The sequence below is a fragment of the Scyliorhinus canicula genome, chromosome 11 (genome assembly GCF_902713615.1).
Source record: "Scyliorhinus canicula chromosome 11, sScyCan1.1, whole genome shotgun sequence".
Classification (NCBI taxonomy): domain Eukaryota; kingdom Metazoa; phylum Chordata; class Chondrichthyes; order Carcharhiniformes; family Scyliorhinidae; genus Scyliorhinus; species Scyliorhinus canicula.
In genome coordinates, this window is record NC_052156.1 from 123,699,752 (window position 1) to 123,724,002 (window position 24,251).

Below are 24,251 nucleotides of genomic sequence, written 5' to 3' on the forward strand. Positions count from 1 at the left end.
CCTCAGCGCCGTGAGGCTGCAGTGCTAACCCACTGCGCCACCGTGCTGCCCTGACTTACTCCTTCATAGCCGCCACCGGAAGTCCTTGTTTACATTTTCTTAAAAAAACAAAGTGGCCAAAACTTATTATTGTTTTCATACTTTCTTGCACATTCTTTTGCTAACTATACAAAGTCTGTTCATTTGTGTACTTTGTCGTGCCTCAAAATCTTAGCAGAATTGGTGTAATTAAATTAGTATAGTTACATTTGCACTTAGTATTAAAGAAATAGGTAAACTATGGTCTCTTCAAAATACCCTTTCTTCCCATGCCACTTGATCCTATATATCTGTGTTTTTCAATTTTTGTTTCACTGGACCCACTGTTGGCAACTGGTTGACATTCATGACCCACTCCATGTTTTCTAACCTTTTAATGTGAAAGGGGAGCCTGCTTTGTTCACACAATCTCACATGAATCCAGTCTAAAAGAGCCGGTACAGACGTCCGCCAGTTCTTCTGTGCCGTCTTCATTTCATGACAATGGAAAATCCAACCTCACGTGAAGGGCAATAACAACAAAATGCATGTTTTACTCCGCAATGGATACACCTGTGAGATGCTACACCAGAATGCTGACAACCTCGTGGGCTTTGGCACATTTTAAATGTAGTATTACAGATAAGCTACAGCAGTGTAGTCTTTTAATTTGGAGTCAACCAAGTTTTTATATTTAAAGTACCCAATTATTTTTTTCCAATTAAGGGGCAATTTAGTGTGGCCAATTACCAACCCTGCACATCTTTTTGGGTTGTGGGGGTGAGACCCACGCAGACACGGGGAGAATGTGAGTTCATAACTGACTATGCTCTCAACCTGATGAGGAATCTTTCGCCCACCACTTCTCTTTCAAATTCTGAAACTTCTCATTTGCTAGTACTTCCCTGCATTTGTGTGGACTTTGCCTACTTATTTGCATTGTCACAATTTACATAGCCATACTATAAGAAATCATATTCGTACTACTTTGTTCTGAGTTAAGTTGCTTTTTTATGGTCATTAACCAGAGGCCCTGGAGCTCTATCACTTCTACTGCCTTGGACTCTCCTTAGCAGCTCTATCCAGCAGATTCTTTTAAAATATAAATTTAGAGTACCCAATTATTTTTTTCCAATTAAGGGGTAATTTAGCATGGCCAATCCCCCAAACCTGCACATCTTTGGGTTTTGTAGGTGAAACCCACGCAGACACGTGGAGAGTGTGCAAACTGCAAAAAGACAGTGACCCGGGATCGGGATCAAACTCGGGTCCTCGGCATCGTAGGTAGCAGTGCTAATCACTGTGCCGTGCCATTTCTCCAGATTCTGTTGTGAGATCCTGTCCAATAGATAAGCTGCCTATGTGAGCCTCTGGCCATCTCTTACTTTTAAGAAAACCATTATTCTTCACCGTTCATTTACCTTGCTTGGCAGCAGCTGCAAAATCGTACCAACTCTGTGTGCCCTGCATTGTCGCCAAAAGCACGTACCTAAACGGTGCTTCTCATCAATTCCACATGAGGGGTGTGTGGCCTGCTCTCTGCTGCCATTGCTGGCTGAAGACTTCACACAGCCTAATGTAGGCAGCAATGGCCACAATGCGTGGTGTAAAAACCGGTAGCGGCTGTTGGGACTGCAGGACCAATCGCTCCGTGATCCACCTGTGCCATCTGACTTTACAAAACCCTACTATCGATCTTTGCCCACCAACAGAGAATGGAAACTGATGAGAGTAAAGACTTAAATGTGTCGAATATTGACCATGATCTATAGACTATTATAATACACCTTTTACGGGATAGCAGCATGTGATCATGAGGTGTATCATGTGACCCAGTCTCAGTTTCACTTTGACCTCTGAGCAGAACACAGTACAGACAGTTCAGCTGCTGATGTCATCAAGCTTCCTACTTTTGTATAAAACCAACGCGTTGACTCTCTCCCCTTCTGAGTGGCTGGTGCTTTGTTATTATAAAAACACAACGTAGACCAACTGGATTAAATGGCCTGTTTCTGTGTTGTAATTGCCATGTAACTTGTAACATGTTTTACTCCTTAGACATTGTAAAACTGTTCAAACTGTTGGAATGAGCTTTCTCTGTTTTTATTTCTTCATTTAAAATGTGATCTTTTCTGCAGGCTTGGAAAATGTTTCCCTTCAACTGGACCTGGAAGCTGAATTCCATTTTACCCACCTCATTATGACCTTCAAGGTAAACAGTTAGTTATTCGCAAGAGCTGAATTTGCTGAAAGGCTCAATATTTTTTTTTTAATATAGAGAAGGAATACATGTAATGGCCTTCTATCGGTACAATGTTTTTTGAATGAGTGAGTCAGTTCAGATGTAAATTTCCAAATCTGTAATAATTGCTCTCTCGCATTATATTTTTGTAAGCTATTGCACCAATTGCGTGGTGAAAATATTAAAGCTCCTATAAAGGGCATGTTAATTTTATGAAGGTTTTGCAAGGCTTTCAGAATGGCTACTTTTTGCTCACTACTTGGATCATCTGACATTCACATCTCTAGCTTTCAATAAAACTCCTGTTTCAGGCATATTGTGAGTTTATATTTTAAATTTAAATGGTCAATTAAAGCTTGTTTCTAGCTATCTGGCACAGACTCTCCTGTACTTGGAGGTACCTACTCCTCCTGAAAAACTGCTCTATAAACAGCCACTTGAGAAACGTCAGGAATGGTTCTAACAGTTCTCTGATTTTTATTTGTCAGACTGCAATTAAGGAATTAATGTGATGCCATAACTTTGCAGAATTAGTTCAACTAATAATGTAGGGAATCTAAATCAATAGCAATTTAGACTTAAGTTAATAATTCTTGGTTAGTGCTTGGATGCCATTGAATGATAGAATCATAGAATTTCAGTGCTGAAGGAGGCCATTCGGCCCATCAAGTCTGCACTGGCCCTTAGAAAGAGCACCCCACCCAAGCCCACACCTCCACCCCATCCCCGTAACCCCACTTAACATTTTTGGACACTAAGGGCAATTTAGCGTGGCCAATCTACCTAACTCGCAAATCTTTGGGCTGTGGGAGGAAACCGGAGCACCCGGAGGAAACCCACGCAGACACGGGAAGAACGTGCAGACTCCACACATACAGTGACCCAAGCCGGGAATCGAACCTGGGACCCTGGAGCGGTGAAGCAACTGTGCTAACCACTCTGCTACTGTGCTGCCCCGAGCACATGCCATTGAGCATGTATTTTTAAAAAAAATCCTTCTCAAGAGGTCACTGGCAAGGCATTAATTGGTCTTTCTCACTTGCCCGTGTCGTTGTACACTCCTTGTTGCTCAAGTATGTCCAAGCTGTAAGTGATTGCATTGTTTTTAGTCGATCCTCTTGCAATATGGTCCCAAGTTTCGATTCCTGGCTTGGATCACTGTCTGTGTGGAGTCTGCATGTTTTCCCTGTGTCTGCGTGGGTTTCCTCCAGACATGCTGTTAGGTAATTTGGACATTCTGAATTCTCCCTCCGTGTACCCGAACAGGCGCCGGAATGTGGCGACTAGGTGTTTTTCCACAGTAACTTCATTGAAGCCTACTTGTGATAATAAAGATTATCATTATTATTATAATTGATGAATTGGTATGGGCACCCACAGAACTGCAGTTCATGTTGCCATTGTTAGTGCCTGGGGGGACATCTGCAGCTGCACCACCCATGGCTTCCTTTGGGCACATTAGATGTTGGGAGTTTGGCTTAGGCGATCCTCGAAATATACCAAGCCAAAGTTCACATGAGCTACCCCACTTCAAGTTTACCCAAGAGCAGTGATCTGCAATGCAGAAGTTTCTAAACAAACCTCCTTGATGACTAAGATGTATGGCATAGAGAGAAAAATAGGTTTCTGGAACAAGAGTTGAAAATTGCCGTCATGGTTACATGTGTTTCTAAATTATTGATTTTCCTCTTTTTCTTATATGGGCTTCACCTTTTAGAAATGTTACCGGGTGCTTGGCAGAATGCAATGAGGACATGAGAATAGTAATCAGGATTCTAGTTACAAGTTGTTTGGGGGTCAGTGAGAACTTTCTAAAGAAATGCAAGTATGTTTGCAATCATTGTTAACACAGTAGATTAGAAGCAAGCAGCATCCATTTAGCAAGGAAAAATGCATTCATTGCCATCCTTCCAATCCTCAATTTTTGATTAAGCGTAGCATTGATGATTCTTCCTTTAAGTAATGCTTGCTTGTAAATTTGTAGAATTTAATAGCGACAATTTTAGTTTAGCTTGCTAGACTAGTCTACCCTAAAAGCAGTAGTATTCTTTTTTCCGCTCTGTTGTCGTGGCTCTCTTGGTAGCACTTTCACCTCAGAGACAGTAGGTCATGAGTTTGAGTCCCAAGCTGATGTTGCGATGTGGCACTGATGCAGAGCTGCACTGTTATGGGTGCCATCTCTCCGTTGAGATGTTAAATTGAGACTCTGTCAGGTGGAAGTAAAAGATTCCATGGCACTATTTTGATGAGGGGCAGGGGAGCTATCCATGCTGCCAGCCAATACTTATTCCTCAATTAACAACGCAGGACTGATTATTTGGTCATTATCACTTTACTGATTGTGAGAGTTTGCTGTGTGAAAATTGGCTGATGTGTTTCCTGTTATAACAGTGACCCAACTTAGTATTTCATTGGCTGTAAAGCATTTTGTGATATCCTGAGGTGTATGGCGCTACATAAATGCACGTCTTCCTTTTGGGGGAAAATGCTAATCAAAACTTTTCCCCACACACAGGATAGTTTTTGGATTACAGTATTCTGCTGTTTATAACTCTCTTTCAATTAAATCTCTGTTTATTAAATTCTAATTTACTAAAGATCAAGAGGGCATAAACTTAAAATTGGGAGCTGGGCCTTTCTGAAGTAAAATCAGGAAAATAGCGCAAAGGATAAAGATGTGACACTTTTTTCCTACACACTTCTCTAGGCCAATTAAAATTTTCAAGTCAGATCAACAGATAATGGTGTCAGGCAAATATATCAACGGTAGCTAAATGCAGTTGAAATCACCCATGATCTAATAGAATGGCTGAAAGGTTCAATGACTGATTCCTGTCCCTGTGTTCCTTTGGGCCACGTGCAAATTATTGAAACACGTTCGGCTAAGTTATTCATTTTGTGAAAAAAAATGTATTTTTCTCCAGACTTTTCGTCCAGCTGCTATGATGATAGAGCGATCTTCTGATTTCGGAGAAACCTGGCAGGTCTATCGATATTACGCTTATGATTGCGAGTCATCCTTTCCAGGCATTTCAGTAGGATCATTGAAGAAAGTGGATGACATTATCTGTGACTCTCGGTACTCTGACATTGAGCCTTCTACTGAAGGAGAGGTTTGTGACAAATGTTTGGTAATGAACTGATGGTATGTGCGTTTCCCCGGCTCATAATAGTGAACAGAAGTATTAAAATGTAACTTTTTAAAGCAGCGATTCAAAATATTTCAGCCTGAAACCCCTTTCCATGACCTGTAGATAAAAATTATCATGGCTCGTCTGATGTGCACATATAGACGCTTGTATTTTCTGATAAATCTATCTTGTCTGTTTTTAGGTTATCTACCGTGTGTTGGATCCAGCCTTTAAAATTGATGATCCTTATAGCCGAAGAATACAAAGTAATTGTCACTACTTAACTTGTTATACCACTACAGTATTTTTTTCAAAACAAAGCTAATTGTTTCCGTAAACTTCACACTCCTTTACCTTGATTGCTGTCAATTATTTACACAGCACAATGATTTAATCTTATTTCTGCCATCACTAACACGGGCCTACTAAATATTTTCTGCTGTAATTGTTTTTTCCGATAATTATGTTTATACACTGATAGTAATAACTGGGTAAATGGATTTGTATGAATCAGTTTCCTGTCTGGCCCACATTCTTCCTGTTGACTTGAATATAACCTGGTTGCAGTAAAGAAGTGGAGGAAATTCCTCTTCAGGATGTTGCTTTTGGCAGAGGACTGAAAAACTTAAAACTCTTTTTTTGAGTCTCCTAAGTTCCAGCTCTTGTTCAATTTTGTCTGTCGCTGTTATGGTCCGAATGAAACAACAATGATAATCTGGTCAAAAGGGTGGAAGAGAATGGAGAGAAATAAATAATGGTACTGTTTTTGGCGAGCAAAGCATTTTTCCACCCTCACTGAATTTGACAAAATGAGAGGTTTGAAAATGGTCTCTTTAAAAATGAACAATAAGTCCACCAAATTTACATTTAAATCCAACCTGGTAGGTTCCTGATCAATGAGAGAACTCTGTCTGGTTCAGAAACTAGCAAGTAAGGGACTGTACATGCTCTACTTAAACTGAATTACTATTTTGGACAGCACTTTCCCCATGGTTTTTGATCTGCATGCAGGTGTGCTCCAGCTTTATTTTTATTTGGCTTGTAATGTTAAGGAAGAAGCTTGAAAACATTTTGTCTCAATTGGTGTTGCTTTTACAGCTGAAATACACTTTGAAATTGTTTTTGTTTAAATGGGTGTAGGAGTTGTTTGATTTGTGTGTCAATCTTGCATTCTCTTTGCATTGTATATCAAAAAAGAGATGTTAACTCTAGGCTACTGAGAAACATACTTGGCTAACTGCAGCATCTTTTGCAGTAAATTTGCTAGAACTCCTGATGATGCATTCAGATTAAGCAGATAAGTTATTTCAACTCCAGAACCTGCCTTGATTTGTCACGAGACACATTGCAGGAGTATTAAAATTGACAAAATTGGTTTCTAATTAGCCTTACAATAGAGTAGAATTGAAGAATAATTAATGGCTGTAGACTTCTAAAATCGCTGGAAAATATTTGAATGGATAATTGAAAAAAGTAACTTTTATTGTTTTCAAAGGTGCGCCATCTGATCTTAATGGAAAAATGTTAATTCATTTGCATGTTATATTTTGAAGATATGCTGAAGATCACAAACTTGAGGATAAAGTTTACCAAGCTCCATACTCTGGGTGACAATTTGCTGGACTCGAGAGTGGAAATCAAAGAAAAATATTACTACGCTATCTATGACATGGTAGTTCGGGGCAACTGTTTTTGCTACGGACATGCCAGTGAGTGTGCTCCTGTTCATAATTCTGATGACCATGATGTGGATGGGAAGGTGAGTACAAAAGTGATTTGCAGATTAAGTAAACAAAACATGTATTTTCAGCTTTTGTGTTTAACTGTGTTATTAAATACTTTTTACTGCACTGGCTTGTATGGTTTAACATTAGGACAATAAAATATACTTGTGCAGTGCTAAACGTACTATTGCAAAATCTGGAAAGTCACAAACTTTGTTTCAAGGCTTGAATTGCGAGTGTGCCTACTCCACAGTGAAGTTTGATGGTGCTTCCATCAGAGCTTAATTAAACCCATATGAACAGTTTCCTTGACCTGGCTGCACCATTTCCTGTTCTAAATCTGAAGACAAACCCGACTTTGAGTTCACAAACTTTCAGCAACTATCGCAGTTTTTCAGTTTCCTGCTACAACAGTCAGATCGCAGGCTGGGCATGTTTCGTTTTTGTCAGCCACATTGTATTAATTTAATTAATACCATGCTTAATTTCTATTTTTCACTTTCCCCCTCTCCTGGGTTACATCCCAGTTGCAAGATAAAAGTGGCAACAGACCTGCTTTGAGATGTTCAGTGATAGCCTGGGCCAGTTGAAAGGATGTTTGTCAGAGTGATCTAGGGGGAAAACTGCCTCCCATTTCCCTCTTGGTGCCTCTGATTCCTGTTTCCCCAGCTGTTTTGAGGCAGAGATCATTAATTCAGTGTTGTGACAAAGTAGGATGTTTGTATCTCACTCTATACCGTGTAGTGCTTTAGTCTAATGTGCCACTATATTGTTTGAAAACCCTTTGCTAATGGGAGATTGAGTGAACTTTAATCTGTGCAGATGTTTGGTTTGGTAATGATATCCTTAATATTCAACTTTGATCAACCTAAAGCTCCTCGATTGTCTCATTGCAGATGAAGTAGAAAAATAAATTTGGACATCTTAAAAATTGATATGGAAAAATAGTGATGAAATTGCTTCCTTCCTGCCAAATATTTCTCTAGTGTACAGCTGATTAATGGTCTCCTAGATCATACAAGTATATACTGTTTATAATGCATTAAAATTTACTTTTGAATCCTTGGGGAATAATTTTGTTTCGGAAAGTTTTAAGTTTGTGTATAGTGGTTAGAGGCACAAATGTTTGCGTACATACATAGGGTAGATTTTGATTTTGTGTTAAATGAAGAAGTAGTAGTTTAATACTTGAGCCTCTTTTAATTGCAAAAGCTGCCAAAAATTTGAAGTGTTTGTCACCAAAGCTCTTCCCGTGTCAATAAAAATATTTGTTTAGAATCTTAAAAAGATGCTAATAAATTATTAATATTGGTTCCTGGTGAACTTGTGTAAAAGTAAATGTGGAAGCAATGTAGGCAACTTTTCTGTGTTGCGAAATATCATTAAAGTAACAGTTCATTGGCAGCACGGTGATGCAGTGGTTAGCACTGCTGTCTTGGGCAGCACGGTGGCCTAGTGGTTAGCACAGCTGCCTCGCGGCGCTGAGGTCCCAGGTTCGAATCCCGGCTCTGGGTTACTGTCCGTGTGGAGTTTGCACATTCTCCCCGTGTCTGCGTGGGTTTCGCCCCCACAACCCAAAAAATGTGCAGAGTAGGTGGATTGGCCACGCTAAATTGCCCCTTAATTGGAAAAAATAATTGGGTAATCTAAATTTAAAAAAAAAAAGCACTGCTGTCTCACGGCGCTGAGGTCCCAGGTTCGATCCTGGCACTGGGTCACCGTCCATGTGGAGTTTGCACATTCTCCCCGTGTTTGCGTGGGTTTTGCCCCCACAACCCAAAGATGTGCACGCTAAGTGGATTGGCCACACTAAATTACCCCTTAATTGGAAAGAAAAAATTAATTGAGTACTATAATTTTTAAAAATAAAGTAACGGTTCAGAAGGTAAACAAGTACATTTTCCCATTGTTTTTCAGGTACATGGTCGGTGTGTATGTCGACACAACACCAAAGGTTTAAACTGTGAGCTATGTGAGGATTTCCACCAAGATGCACCTTGGAAACCTGCTGAAGGCCGCAACAGCAATGCATGCCAAAGTGGGTTGCAAGTTAAAATATTGAAAACTTGATGAATGTCTTCATTTTTGGACTTGCATTTTGCATCCAACATATATTTGTAGCTTTTTTAATCTTTAAAATACAAAATGGTCAGCATTTTCCAATAGCTTAGAAGGTTTGACCTTGCGTACAGACCAAAAATGTCTTAGGTTAAAAATGTAGCACCCTCAATTCACCAACCTCCACCAAGCTGACAACAAAGTTGATTATAATTACCTACCATGCTGAGCGAACCACTATTATGGTTCAAATTTTCTTCCCAACTGTTAACGTTCACAGGAAATTTAGGTTCCATAAGCAGACAGATTCACATCTCTTGTGATTCAAATCATGAACCCATTTACATGCCGTGCAATATGCCAAGCCATTGATCTTTTTACCATAGTGTTACACACTAGAGGTTCTATGGTTTGTCTATCCCTTATATCTGTGCATGCTGATGGAAAATATCACATTTTGTACCATTTTGTTTGTTTCTTAATGATAAATCTGTCATCAAATTTAGGTTACATGATTCATAATTACAGAGAAGACAGCGCAATACAGGAAGTAATGCTTGACTTATGCGATGGTTGAAACCTAGACCTTTCAAAATGTCTTAACTGAGACTTTTAATGAATGTAGCACAAATGCTCGGCCACTATTATATTGAAATCGGGAGACTGTTGAATAGGGAAATGTTAGCATTTGTACCATTCTCAAGTATGTACGCTTTTAATCATTTAAATGCATTTCTCTCAGATAAGCATGTAGCTTTTACATTTTAGGTGGATACCAAGCGATTCAGTTGCTTTGAGCACCTGATGCTTTCAGTCAAATAGGATGTGCGAAATCTAGCTATAAAACTGCAATCTCACGAGCAATAATCTCGATAGCAACATTTAACATCCCGAAGAAGAGTCAAATCAGGCTCGAAACGTTAACTCTTGTTTCTCTCTCCACCGATGCTGCCAGACCTACTGAGTTTTTCCAGCACTTTCTGATTTTATTTCAGGTCTCCAACATCTGTAGCATTTGGCTTGTATGCAATATCAGTGAATGTGAGAAGTAACTTATTGTTGTCGATTAGCCTTATTTCCCATCTCCCAAACAGATTTGTGTATTTTCTCACGCTAAGCTGGAATTGATTCAGAAGCTAACAATGGTTTGTTCTCCAAGTTTCTCATGCAAGTGTCCCTTTAAAATTTCCTGTGAATGAGATTTTGTAGTTTTGAAGCAAATGGTGTAGTACTTTATTGCATTTAGTTCCTGCTCCCAATCGCAATCCAGGACCCTCTGATGGAAGTAGGCATATTGGATTTGGATTGTTTCCTGCTGCCATGTAGCTTGTTGTCATTTACTGTTGAGGCTTGCAAATTAATAAAAGAATACTTGGGTAACATACCAGAGCACGGCCAAGTACCTCTTGCAGTGGTGCACCCATCAAGGAAATGGAAAAATTAATTAAATACTGTAGAGGTTAACAAAGTGACATTTTGTGGGGGTAAAGTTCTTTTACCGTGAGGAAGTTGGTAGATATTGAGGTTATTCAATCCCTTTGATCACATCCTTCCACATTACCACTCCAACAGTGCGCAGGTTGCAGAACATAAGTTCTGGTTACAGTCGCCCATCGCCTGTAAAACCAGTTCTGCACTTATTTTGCTATGACAAAGTACTGAATCCACCAAAATCTGGGAGTCAGTCTTGCCTTTATGCAGTGCCTTTAATATGGCAAATGTTCCAAGGTGCTTCAAAGGAATGTAATCGGACAAAAGACCTTTTTTTTTGTCTCCCTCACTTGTGAACCTGCAGGTGCTGGTAAGCCATGCATAGTTGGAATGTAACATCTTTCTCAAGTCTGCATGCACTAATTAGTTCCTAGAGACCAGCACTTTGATGGGACCATTTATCCTTTCTATGTGTGATGAACTTTGTGTGTTTCAATGTGTGTGATCAAATTCGTGCTACCAACAAGGGGTGTGTTGAATTTATGTATTTTAAATTTCAGGATGTAGCTGCAACGGGCATGCTGATAAATGTCACTTTGACTTGGCTGCATATATAGCATCTGGTAATGTTAGTGGTGGTGTTTGTGATGGCTGTCAAAATAATACAATGGGACAGCACTGTGAACAATGCAAACCTTTCTACTACCAGCATCCAGAACGAAGTATTCGTGCCAGTGACATCTGTGAAGGTAAGTACTGTTATTTGATACACCAAGATCTGAGAAAGAGGTGAATGACACTGATCTGTTTGATCCTTTATTTGAGGGGGGGGGGGGGGGGGGGGGGGGGATTTAGAAGTTTGAGATGGAACATATGCTTTAAGATGCTCATTTTTTTTCATGTAACATCCCTGCTAAATTCAGTGTTATTTTTGCACTGAGGAACTTTGAATGAAATAATTTTGAATGAAGAGTATACTCTGCACAAAAAACAAGCTTTTGATGTGATGTGACTGTTTCTGCACATTATAATTGTAGCTGATGGGAGCTGTTGATCTAGTGATAATGTCACTGGACTAATAATCCAGAGACCCAGGCTACTGCGCTGGGCATGACAGTTGGCAGAATTTAAATTCAATTGATAAATCTGGAATGTAAAGCTAGTCTTGGTAATGGTGACCAACAAACTATTATCAGTTGTCATTAAAAAAACATTGGAGCGGGTGGAGGCGGCTTTGTGCAGGGGCTCCAGCTTGGAAGCCCTGGTCACGACTCCTCTACCGCTGCCGCTGGCCAAGTACACCACCAGCCCGGTAGTGGTGGCGACCCTGCGGATATGGGGCCAGTGGAGGAGGCATGTGGGGGAGATGGGGGCGTCTGTCTGGGCGCCAATCTGCGACAACCATCGGTTTGCCCCCGGCAGTATGGATGGGGGGTTCAGAGTATGGCGGCGAGCAGGGGCGGGAAGGGTGGGTGATATGTTCTTGGAAGGGAGCTTCACGAGTTTGAAGAGCTTGGAGGAGAAATTTGGGTTGGTAAGGGGAAAGGATTTTAGATACCTACAGTTGCGGGACTTTGTTCGTAGACAGGTCCCATCTTTCCCACGCCTCCCGCCAATGGGGATCCTCGACAGAATAGTCTCTAGGCGGGAAGAAGGGGAGGGCAGAGTCGCGGGTATATACAAGGTGCTCATGAGGGAGGAAGGGTCCCAGACAGAGGAACTGAAACTTAAATGGGAGGAGGAGCTAGGCGGGGAAATGGAGGATGGGCTGTGGGCAGAGGCCCTGAGTAGGGTAAATTCGACCGTGACATGTGCTAGGCTCGGGCTGATCCAATTTAAGGTCGTTCACCGGGCCCATATGGCAGTGGCTCGGATGAGCAAATTTTTCGGGATAGAGGACAAATGCGCTAGGTGCGCGGGAGGACCAGCGAACCATGTTCACATGTTTTGGGCATGCCCTAAGCTGAGGGGGTACTGGGAGGGATTTGCGGGGGTCATGTCCCAGGTGCTAAAAACAAGGGTGGTGATGAGTCCAGGGGTGGCAATTTTTGGGGTTTCGGAAGACCCGGGCGTCCAGGGGGAGAAAGAGGCCGATGTTTTGGCCTTTGCTTCCCTGATAGCCCGGCGACGAATATTATTGGCGTGGAGGGACTCAAAGCCCCCGAAGACTGAGTGGTGGCTTGCGGACATGTCGTGTTTCCTGGAGATGGAAAAAATTAAGTTCGTCTTGAGGGGATCTGTGCAGGGGTTCACCCGGAGGTGGCAACCATTTATTGACTTCTTTGCGGGAGAGTGAGCGTCAGCAGGGGGGTGGGGGGAGGGGGGGTAGAGTAGAGTAGGAGGGAAAATATGGCGGGTAGTACCGGTGGGAGAGGAGCGGGTTTGTGCAATATGTTACGATGGAAGTATTGAAAGTACGTGGATGTTTGCACGTTTTTGCCTTTTTTGCTTTCTTTCTGATGATGTCTGTAACTGTTTATAAAGCCGAAAACTACCTCAATAAAATTGTTTATTAAAAAAAAACATTGGGTTCACTAATGTCCTTTTAGGGAAGAAAATCTTACCTGGTCTGGCTGATATGTGACTCCAGACCCACAGCCATATGGTTGACTCTTAACATGCATGGCACAGTGATTGGCACTACTGCCTCACCACGCCAGGGACCAAATTTAATTCCAACTTTGGCCGACTGTGTGGAGTTGCGCATTCTTCCCGTGTCTGTATGCGTTTTCTCCGGGTACTCCGCTCCCACAGTCTAAAGATGTGCAGGTGAGGTGGATTGCCCATGCTAAATTGCCCAGTGCCCCAAGGTTCGGTAGGTTGACGGGGATAGGGCAGGCAAGTGTTCCTGCGAAGGGTGCTCTTTCAGAGGGTCGGTGCAGTCCCGAAGTGCCAAATGGTCTCCTTCTGCACCGCAGGGATTCTATGATGGGGCGGCACAGTGGTTAGCACTGCTGCCTACGGCACCGAGGACCCGGGTTCGATCCCGCCCCTGGGTCACTGTCTGTGTGGAGTCTGCACATTCTTCCAGTGTCTGTGTGGGTTTCACCCCTACAATCCAAAGATGTGCAGGGTAGGTGGATTGGCCACGTTAAATTGCCCCTTAATTGGCGAAAAAAATAATTGGATACTCTAATTTAAAAAAAAAGAGGATTCTATGATGAACTGCCCTCAGCAATGTTGTGGCATGCCACTCAGTTCAAGGGCAATTAGGGATGGGCAGCAATGCTGGCCTTGCCAGGGACACCCGCATCCCATGAAAGAAAAAATAAACAATATTTTTTTCTCTGACAATTCAAAACAACTGAACCAAGCACCAGCTAAAATGTGTAGATTGTCGTTGACTCATTCATTCTTGCAAACAGCAGTCAAGGTAAAAATATACTTCCAAGTTGGAAAATGAATGAATTGAAAGCATGGTTTAAATAATCAATTTGCTACGCTTTTGATGCATACTTATTTCAATCTCCTGTTAATGCAGCTTGTAACTGTGACCCTGCGGGATCATTTAATGGTGGAGTCTGTGACAGTCACACTGATTTGACGGCTAATCTCATTGCGGGGCAGTGCCGTTGTAAACTAAACATTGAGGGTGAGCGCTGTGATTTCTGCAAAGAGGGTTTCTTTGGACTAAGCGTGGATGATCCTATGGGATGCCAGCGTAAGTAGATGACTGCTTTTGAAATTGGTATTTCTTTTCTTTGTGTACTTCAATTGCATGTTCTAATTTTTAATCTTCTCCCCTGCTCTGAATTCCACTTTTGCAGAGGATTGTTTAAAAGTGCTATAGTTTTACGTGAGTAATATTGTTTCATTATAGGACTGTGTGTGTGGAAATGGATCAAGATAGAACTGTCAGTTTAAAATTTTTTTTTAAAATGTGGCTTAACTGGATTTTCAACCAATTTAGTTTTTTTTTTTGCTGGTAGATTTTTAACATAATGGTGGCTGCTCAACATAAACTGTTTTGAAGGAAGTCATCCTTGAGGCAGGAGCTAATTTAGCACAATCGATGCAACTAACTCAAAATAAATATTTTAAAAGCAAAACTGTGCATGCTGGAAGTCTGTAGCAAGACCTGGAAATATTCATGTCATTCAGTATGCGTGGGTAGGACAAAAAGCAACTTAATGTTTCAAGAGCAGATCCATTCATAAATTTGGATATCTTAAAGTTAGCTTACAAACGGAGAAAGAGCCCAAGCGTTTCATGCCCCCAAAAAACACGTTACAATAGCTGAAAATCAATTGTTACTGCTTACTTTGAATTATACAGACGCCCTTCTCATGCTTTGTTAATGACTTCCAGGTCCCCTTATAAGGAATTTTCTCAGTATTTTCCAGATCTCCTAGTGGCTTCCCCTGTGCTGACGTCTTTGTCCTCTACACTTGTGAAAGTTAGTACAGGAAATCAAGAGAGGATCAGGGTTGCAGGAATAAAAACGGACAGAGCAGTAAATATCAAAGTAAAACGTTTTATAGAAATAAAATTAGATTTCTGACCCAGAGAACACTTTTCAAAACCTTTTTTGGAGTTTGCCGCGTGTGTGTGTGGGGGGGGGAGGAGGGGGTTGGGAATTTAAACTTCAGCTGAAAATCACCAGAAAACCAATATTCAGTTTGTGTCAAGGGAGGGAATCAGTACCCTCCAATTCCACAGTGACCAAACAAGACTGTTTCTTTGTTTCCCGGTTTTTATTCAAGCAGCTAGGGAAGCTTCTCAATCAATTACAATACGTCATTCTTGTATTGTTATACAGAAAATAGTTCATTTGCAATTGCAAATCACAGAATAACAAGAGTTGATCGTGTTATGACAGTTAGTACATTTACCCAATCCATATACTGTCATGTTTACATTCTAGGGAAAACTCTGGCCGCATTGGGCCTCATGGTAGCATGGTGGTTAGCATCAATGCTTCACAGCTCCAGGGTCCCAGGTTCGATTCCCGGCTGGGTCACTGTCTGTGTGGAGTCTGCACGTCCTCCCCGTGTGTGCGTGGGTTTCCTCCGGGTGCTCCGGTTTCCTCCCACAGTCCAGATGTGCGGGTTAGGTGGATTGGCCATGCTAAATTGCCCGTAGTGTAAGGTTAATGGGGGGATTGTTGGGTTACGGGTATACGGGTTACGTGGGTTTAAGTAGGGTGATCATTGCTCGGCACAACATCGAGGGCCGAAGGGCCTGTTCTGTGCTGTACTGTTCTATGTTCTATTGCGCCTGCACAAATCCCGCTATGTCGAGAGAATTCCAGCAAAGACGTGAAACCGGATTTGTGCCGGTTTCTGATGCTCCCGCACATTCTAGTTGGTATGGTCTGGACAGGGCGAGTACCTGATCAGAGATCATTTGCATTCATTTTAATCTCAATTGTGAGATTAAAGTCGAATGCAGCGGAGGGCGCTTTCTTTCATTTCAGCATCCCATAACAGCAATAGCTTCGTTTTTAGAGCTCTTCATAGTCCGTTAACTCTGAAGTGCTGCCTCTTTTGAGCGGGTGCTCTGTCTTACTGTATTTTAGTTCATGGATTTTTTTCCCCCTAGTCTGAAGTGCATTCCAGAAAGAGCAGGTGTTCTGTCTGACTGAATTTTTTCATGGGAGGGTTTTTCTTTTCAACCTCTTTATGACTGAACAGCATACTTGTACTGGAGGTGCTTTTCCGTCTCACAAGCAGTTGGCACAACTCAGACATTTAACGTCTTAAGGGTTTTGAAATGAGGACCTTCTCACGGCCACTGTTGCATTCTCTGAATCGACCCATGACCACACCAGTGCGCTCAGAGGCCTTTGTAGCCCCCAGTTGGTCAAGGACATGGCTGGACTGATGCTTGGGAGGGTGGGGGTCGGATCATCCCAAACCTGAGGGGGCTGGGCAGGCGACCTGAACATTTTGTGGCAGTTATGAGGTCGGCCCTCTGTGTTCAAAGATTTTCCCCCCTGTTTCAGGGGGTCGCGATATGAGGGAGGGGTGGGGGGTGCTGTCGCTTTTCTTTGAGTTTGGGGGGCCCTTTAAAAATGACACATCAATCTCTGAGGAGCTGGACCTGCCAACGTCTTCAGGTCCCGCGTACCTCATTCACAGCGCAAATTACCCCAACCTCCATGAAACTGTCTGAAAGTGTGGGTGAACTGCGATCTGGATTGCGCCGACCCAGCCAGCAGGAATCGCACTACATTTCCCACCAGACTCTTCCCGTAGAAATGTTTTGGGAGAATTATGTCCTTTAGCTCCGACCTTTATCAATGGATTGCAATGTACAAGTAAAATCTTGCACCTTTGTCAGAAAACTCCCACCCTGCTCAGATCCCTTGGTCTTTTTTTTCCAAATTAAGGGATGATTTAGTGTGGCCGAAACCACCTACCTGCACATCTTTGGGTTGTGAGGGTGAGACCCACACAGACACAGGGAGAATGTGCAAACTCCACGGGGACAGTGACCCGGTGCAAGGATCGATCCGGGTCCTCGGTGCCGTGAGGCAGCAGGGCTAATCACTGTGCCACCATGCCACCTGCAATTCCCTTGGTCTTGTAACAGCATTTTGAGTCCTTATAGTGCAATTTTACTTCGATGTTGGTATTAACCCTTACTTTCCACTTTCAGTCATGGTCAAGAAACATGAACTATTTTAAGGTTCAGGTTTGATTTGTACAGGGCAGCACGGTGGCACAATGCTTAGCACTGCTGCCTTGCACGCAGAGGACCCGGGTTCGATCCCGGCCCCGGGTCACTGTCCGTGTGGAATTTTTTTTTAAATTTAGAGTACCCAATTAATTTTTTCCAATTAAGGGGCAATTTAGCGTGGCCAATCCACCTACTCTGCACATCTTTGGGTTGTGGGGACGAAACCCACGCAAACATGGGGAGAATGTGCAAACTCCACACAGACAGTGACCCAGAGCCGGGATCGAACCTGGGACCTCGGCGCCGTGAGGCAACAGGGCTAACCCACTGCGCCACCGTGCTGCCCAGTCCGTGTGGAGTTTGCACATTCTCCCTCACTCCCACGACCCAAAAGACGTGCAGGGTAGGTGGATTGACCACACTAAATTGCTTCTTAATTGGAAAAAAATAATTGAGTACGCTAAATGTTTAAAAAATTTTTAAATAAAGTTTGATTTGAATATATCTAGTGATCTATGGGCACCAGCAGGCTTCAGTCATTAAATTGTCATCTGTGCATACTGGAATCATCAGTAGAGGAAGCTTTTTGTGAGACCAAAAATAAATAGTTCGACAACATTTACAAATGCTTGCCCTGCTTGGGAAGTCTCCAGTAGCTTATTTTAGGATAGGCAGCCCAACACCCAGTACAACTGGGGCAAGAATGTATTAAACACCCTCTGATTATTTGTGCATTAAAATTATAATCAGGGTCCTACAATCAATGTACTGATTGGCATATTTTAACTGCTTTTTGCTTGCTGCGGGCGGGAATGGTAAAAGCCCATTTAAGGACCTACCTTATTCAGATATCTACAAGGTTATTCCTCTATTCGCTCATTCTTCTGGTAAGACGCAGACAGGTGGCAGTTGAAATTCTCATGACCACAATTTCACCACTAATTATTTTAAATATACCTAGATCACTGATATATGTTTGAAAGCGGCGAATGTTGCTGAGGCATGTTTTTGCTTTGTTTGGTCACTTAGCGTGTACCTGTAACCATTTGGGAACACATCCAGGAGGAACGCCATGTGATGATGTAACAGGGAATTGCTTCTGTAAACGTCTGGTGATGGGAAAGAACTGTGATCAGTGTCTGGTAAGAAAAAGGCAGAAATGGAAAACACTACCAAAAACATGTATAACGTTTCTGAATTGAAGATAACTAAAATCTCTCAAAGAGTACATGAATAGCTTGAAGATTATGGAGTATGGTATCCAGGAGTATTGGGTGGCACAGTGGTTAGCACTACAGCCTCACCGCGCCAGGGATGCGGGTTTGGTTCTGACCTTGGATGACTGTCTGCATGGGTTTCCCCCCACAGTTCAAAGATGTTCAGGTTAGGTGGATTGGTCATGCCAAATTGCCCCTTCGTGTCCAAAAGGGTAGATGGGGTTACGGCGATAGAGTGTGAGCCTAGGTACGGTACTCTTTCAGAGGTCGGTGAGAACTCGATGGGCCAAATGGCTTCCAGAACTGTAGGGATTCTATGAAATATGACCGGCGATTCTCCGATCCCGCGTCTGGTCAGAATCGGCGGGCAGGGGGGAGCACATGAAACACGCCATGCCGCTCCAACGCTGGCCTGCCAATTCTCGGGCGCCCGTGGAATCGGTGCTGCGCCAGTCGGGGGCCGTTGAAAGCGGCCCCGTCCTAGCGATTCGCCACGCCTTGACGGGCCGAGTGCCCGCCGAGTTTAGCTGAGTCCCACTGGCGTGGGTTACATATGGTCCCACCTGGTGGTACCTCAGAGTTCTGGCTGCGGGGGCCGTCCGGGTTTTGGCGGGGGGGGTGGATCCGACTCCGGGGGGGCCTACATGGTGGCCTGGCCCGCGATTGGGACCTACCGATTGGCGGGCGGGCTAGTTCCGTGGGGGGGCCTCTGTGCCTCCGTGCTGGGCCCCTGTCGGGCTCCGCGATATTGCCCAAGAGCCAGTGCGGTGACGGGAACCCATGCACATGCATGGACTCGTGCCAGCTGTGGCTTTCAAGCACTGGAGCAGCGGACACCACTCCGACACTGTACTAGCCCCCAAAGAAGGGGGGAATATCTAGGCCTGGAGGCCCGTTGACGCTGGAGTGGCTCGCGCCGCTTTTGATGCTGGCGTCAGAACATGGCCGTGGGATTGGAGAATCCTGGCCCATCTCTTTGAAGTAGCATTAAAACTGATTGCTGAACAAGATTTGAAAGATAGACTCAGTTGTGTTTGAGCTCAGTTGAAATGATTGTTAATTGTTACATTTTTTCACTTTGTATATCCCTGGACCACATCTGGATGGGAGGATGGGCATGAGATGTATTCTCAGACCCGAATCAAATGTGTAGAGTTTCTCCCCCTTATTATTACCTTTCAATTTTCTGCGTCCAGGAAAAGCACAGTATAATATAGGCTGTGATAGGGTGTAGCATCAAGTGGTTTGTATTGGTATCTTTTTTAAAAAAAAGACTGATAGTTGGCTGGTCAGCTGGTTCGTGATGCGGAGCCACACCAATGGCACGAGTTCAACTCTAGTACTGACTGAGGTTATTCATGAAGGCCTCGCCTGAGGTGTGGTGACCCTCGGGTTAAATCACCACCAGTCAGCTCTCAAAAGAAGGGGAGAGCAGCCTATGGTCCTTTGGCAATTGTGGCAACATTTTACCTTTGAAGAAGTGTGATATGGTATTCTGTCTTCACGACATTTGGACTTGTATTTGATAACAAAAGTAATTGCTCTTGGTGCGCATCAATCCTAATAGGAATTGGTTGCTCCAGTTACCCCCATTGAGCCAAGCATTAGTCCTGATTACGTGCATGCTAAGTGTCCATTTCCCATTATGTTTTTGCTCTCTCTTACTCGTTTTTTTCTCTACTAGCGTCATTGACTTTTGAGTAACTCCCTCTGTGCTAGAGAGAACTTTTGCTTGCTAAGGTAACTGGGTCAATAAACCAGAGAATCCTCTTTTTATCATGGACCACTGAAAGCCTCAACAAGACCTTCCAATTTTGGCCACCCAGGCCTAGAACTTCTTTCCAGAAATTAATGGAAAGAATCAAACTTAATTTTAAAAGAATAAGCAATGGTACTTTGTTCAACAAATCAAATAGGAGCTTGGTATTTGAGTGAATGAAGCAAGTGTATTAACTCTGTAGCATTTGCATCAAAGCTAAATGAGACATGTTGACTTGAGTGAACACCTCATCACCTCCCAGCCCTATGTGTGTAACGCAAAACAAGTAGTAGAAGAGTGGCGCAGTGACTCAAGTTTTAATCAACTTCATTTCTCTATAAAGCTTAAATTCTATTGACAGAATATAAAATAATTTATAAAGTTTAATATTCAACAGTGCTGATTAAAACAGGCCCCCTTTTAAAGAAATAAATAAGAAACTATTTGAGAGTTTAATTACATTAGGATTATGCGTCATTGAAAGCAGCTTTAGCATGTTTCTGATCTTGTTTTGGATCCATAGAAGTGACTTTTTATGCAGTAATGTGATCTTTATAAGGAACTTTTCCAATTCTTTAACTTCATTGAATTGATTTCCGAATACTACCACATGATGCTGGAGTGTGCATAATTAATTTTACTTTGTAATGGCTTGAATGTGGTCATGTGTTATTGAAACTAATAATGGTTTATTGTTTTACAGCCTCAACACTGGGGATTAAGCAATGACCTAGATGGCTGTCGCCCTTGTGACTGTGACCTGGGGGGGTCGTACAACAATAAGTAAGGCCAGCTTCTTAATCATTTACTGTGCTGAAACAAGGTTCACAGTTAATTAGTAATCATTTGACCGCTCAAATGTTATAACAGTTTGAACAAAGGGAGGCAGCGATCAATCCCAACAGTGAGTAGCTTCTAAAAGTAACTTATTCGCCTCCTCTTGTCTCCTTATCCTGGTTGAACAGTAGCTGAAAGAATGCTTCCAAATGTTGTTCTTGCTCCAATGGTTAAATAATTACTTGTGACAAATGGCAGTCGGTTTATAAGCCTTGATTTACTTCACAATAAATGCAATTATTTTATTTACCCTTTCACATCTGTCCAAGAGGTGATGACTCCTGGCGGCTGTATTTTTGGTTTTATCAGCCATCCCTGATTGTTCAAATGATGATTTTATGCATGAGCCCTTTCTAAAGTCACTCAATTTGTGTGCACATATATTTTGTGTTTAATGGTAACAAGTCTAAGCATTTTAAGAAAATAAATTGTCTTTATGCTTAAATGTTTAAAGCTGCTGATAAACTGTCCAATGCAATTACTTCAGAATTTTGTAAAGCGACTATTGATCCCCCTGTGCATAGTCAAACTCCTCGAGGTAGCGCCGAGAAGATCTTTCTGTCACAGTCCCCAGGAACATGGTGAATTAACACGTCGTTTCAATGTGTCGCATATCTCCGTTACATAGTCATTGTATGTCTGCCGACAAGGTTACCGAGCTTTATTTTTTGTTTTACAAAATGGAATTGGATGTTGCAGATCGTGAAAAATAATGCTGATGTTCCTTTTCCATTTACAGTTGCTCCGCAGAGACAGGTCAGTGCCCTTGTAAGGAGCACATGGTCGGACGTCGCTGCAATGAGGTTGAATCTGGGTTTTATTTTATTGCCCTGGACCACTACACATACGAGGCAGAGGAAGCTGACTTAGGTCCAGTAAGTTAGTTTTGATTGTGAACTGACCTGTGGAGGCACTTTCTGGCATTTTAAACACAAGTGATTCTGACATTTTAAACATAAGTGACATCATTCATTCTTTGCAGGAAGTGACGATAATACAGCGACAATATCCACAAGATCGCTCTCCAACCTGGACCGGAATTGGATTTGTAAGGGTTCCTGAAGGAGCATATCTGGAATTCCACATACATGACATTCCACATTCTATGGAGTATGACATACTGATTCGCTATGAACCACAGGTTGATAATCTTCACTCATTAAGATGGTATTTGAGTAATAGAACTTAATAGAACTGTTGGAAATGTTGGTATGAATGTAACATGGTTCTTTCTGTTCAGCTGCCAAAGAATTGGGAAGAAGCAAAAATAACAGTGTTGCGCCCTGGTAAGATTCATACCAACAGTCGATGTGGAAACACAACACCTGGTGATGACAACCAAATGTTCTCTCTGCAGTCAGGATCAAGGTTAGATGAAAAGTACTTTCACCATTTTGCTGGGTAACTGACCATTTTGGATTTTGTATATTCTTTGACAACATTTGTTTTTTAAATTTAGGGTACCCAATTATTTTTTCCAATTAAGGGGCAATTTAGAGTGGCCAATCCACCTATCCTGCACATCTTTTTGGGTTGTGGGGGCGAAACCCACGCAAACACGGGGAGAATGTGCAAACTCCACACGGACAGTGACCCAGGGCCGGGATTCGAACCCGGGTCCTCAGCGCCGTAGGCAACATTGCTAACCACTGTGCCACGGTGCTGCCCTCTTTGTAACAGCCTAAAGCTAACCTAAAAAGAAAATAATGTGAATCATAGGAAATACACCACTGGATTAGTATTGAGCTAACTATGAATGTTTCTCTAGGTATGTGGTCCTACCTCAACCTGTATGCTTTGAAAAAGGACTAAATTACACAATCCGTTTAGAATTAACAAAGTATTCTTCTGGCGATGAAATGGAAACTCCTTATATGTTCATAGATTCGGTATGTATGTCTAAAACATGCTATAGGAATAAATAAGATGATTTTTGGGAACGTTTTGATCTAGTAAATGTATTTGCATGTCATTGTTTGAATATTTATTCCCTCTTTTTTTCATGTTTACAAATGTGCTGTGAGTAATGATTGAAGCATTATCCATTATGTGCATAGTATTTACTGAAGTATCAATGTTTATGCAATTAACTGATAGAACCTGTGCACCGAGATAATAGCTTTCCACTCAAGAATGTGTCATAAATTCCTTTACCAAAATCGTGCCCCGTGGGATTCTCCTTTGCACAGAGTAGTGATGAGTAAAATTGCTCTTGAATCTTTGTCTAACCACGGAGTATAAAACTCTTTATTTTTCTTAAAACAAAATTTAATAAAAGTGCTGATTGTCAATTTAAATATTTTTCCAGCTTCTACTCATGCCCCACTGCAGGTCATTGGATATATTCTCTGTAGGGGAATCGAGTGAGATTGTCACAAACAGACTCTGGGAAACCTTCCAACGGTACCGTTGTTTGGAGAACAGTCAAAGTGTTACTAAGATTCCAATGACTGAAGTTTGTCGGGGCATCCTGTCTAGTATTTCTTCCATAATCCATGAAGGAGCTTTGCGTAGGTTTATCTTAATTTTGTTTTTCAAAAAATTGATCAGCATGGCCGTAAAATTTTAGTTGGTGTGTTTTGTAAAATGAAAATTGCCAATATTTTGTATACTTCAACAAGATGTTAAATATGAATTGGTGACTTAGACCAGTTAGTCTGACTTTAGTGAAGAAGTCAAATATTTTTAATAAGATGCTATCAATGCTCATCGAGAGATCATAGTTAAAAAATTATGGATCATGACTCCCAAGGAATGCTTTGACAAAGTATGTAGATTAGTGAATAAGAGATTTTGCGTGTATAGAGTAGACTGAGATTTTCAAATAGCATTTCAAGTTCTACGCCTGAGGCTACATAAGACTACATTAAAATAACGAGAAAGGGAACAGTGACTAATAGTTATTCTGAAGCCCATAATAGTTCCACTGTTCACAAAGCCCTTGAAAATTGGAAGAAAGGGAGGGTGGCACTTTTTGGGGGCCCAGGGATAGATTTCCAAATTCTTTGTTGTCATCTGGAGCCTTGGTTATTTTTCAATCCCCCTGGAGATTGATTAAGAAGAGACGATTCCATAGTACTGCAGATGAAAGCTGGTCTATTTCAAAGAATAGATATAATTGAGCATTCGAATTAGAATATCCTAGAATGTTTACCGAATAGAATGGAGGCAGTATGCCAGTTAACTTCCTTGTTTTTAATACTATATAAAGCT

The 24,251-nt window shown here is 42.1% G+C and overlaps 1 protein-coding gene across 1 annotated transcript in view; it reads left to right on the plus strand.

Annotated features, from left to right (window-relative positions):
* lamb1a (laminin, beta 1a) overlaps window positions 1-24,251 on the plus strand; it is a 122,989-nt gene that overhangs the window by 24,103 nt on the left and 74,635 nt on the right. Inside the window, exons 4-17 of the mRNA XM_038811283.1 lie at window positions 2,157-2,230; window positions 5,185-5,373; window positions 5,594-5,657; window positions 6,945-7,150; window positions 9,033-9,153; window positions 11,165-11,353; window positions 14,086-14,265; window positions 18,255-18,367; window positions 20,905-20,984; window positions 21,778-21,913; window positions 22,021-22,179; window positions 22,279-22,406; window positions 22,807-22,927; window positions 23,347-23,548. Coding sequence (XP_038667211.1) covers window positions 2,157-2,230; window positions 5,185-5,373; window positions 5,594-5,657; window positions 6,945-7,150; window positions 9,033-9,153; window positions 11,165-11,353; window positions 14,086-14,265; window positions 18,255-18,367; window positions 20,905-20,984; window positions 21,778-21,913; window positions 22,021-22,179; window positions 22,279-22,406; window positions 22,807-22,927; window positions 23,347-23,548 — 1,962 coding nt within the window. The remainder of the gene's footprint in view (window positions 1-2,156; window positions 2,231-5,184; window positions 5,374-5,593; window positions 5,658-6,944; window positions 7,151-9,032; window positions 9,154-11,164; window positions 11,354-14,085; window positions 14,266-18,254; window positions 18,368-20,904; window positions 20,985-21,777; window positions 21,914-22,020; window positions 22,180-22,278; window positions 22,407-22,806; window positions 22,928-23,346; window positions 23,549-24,251) is intronic.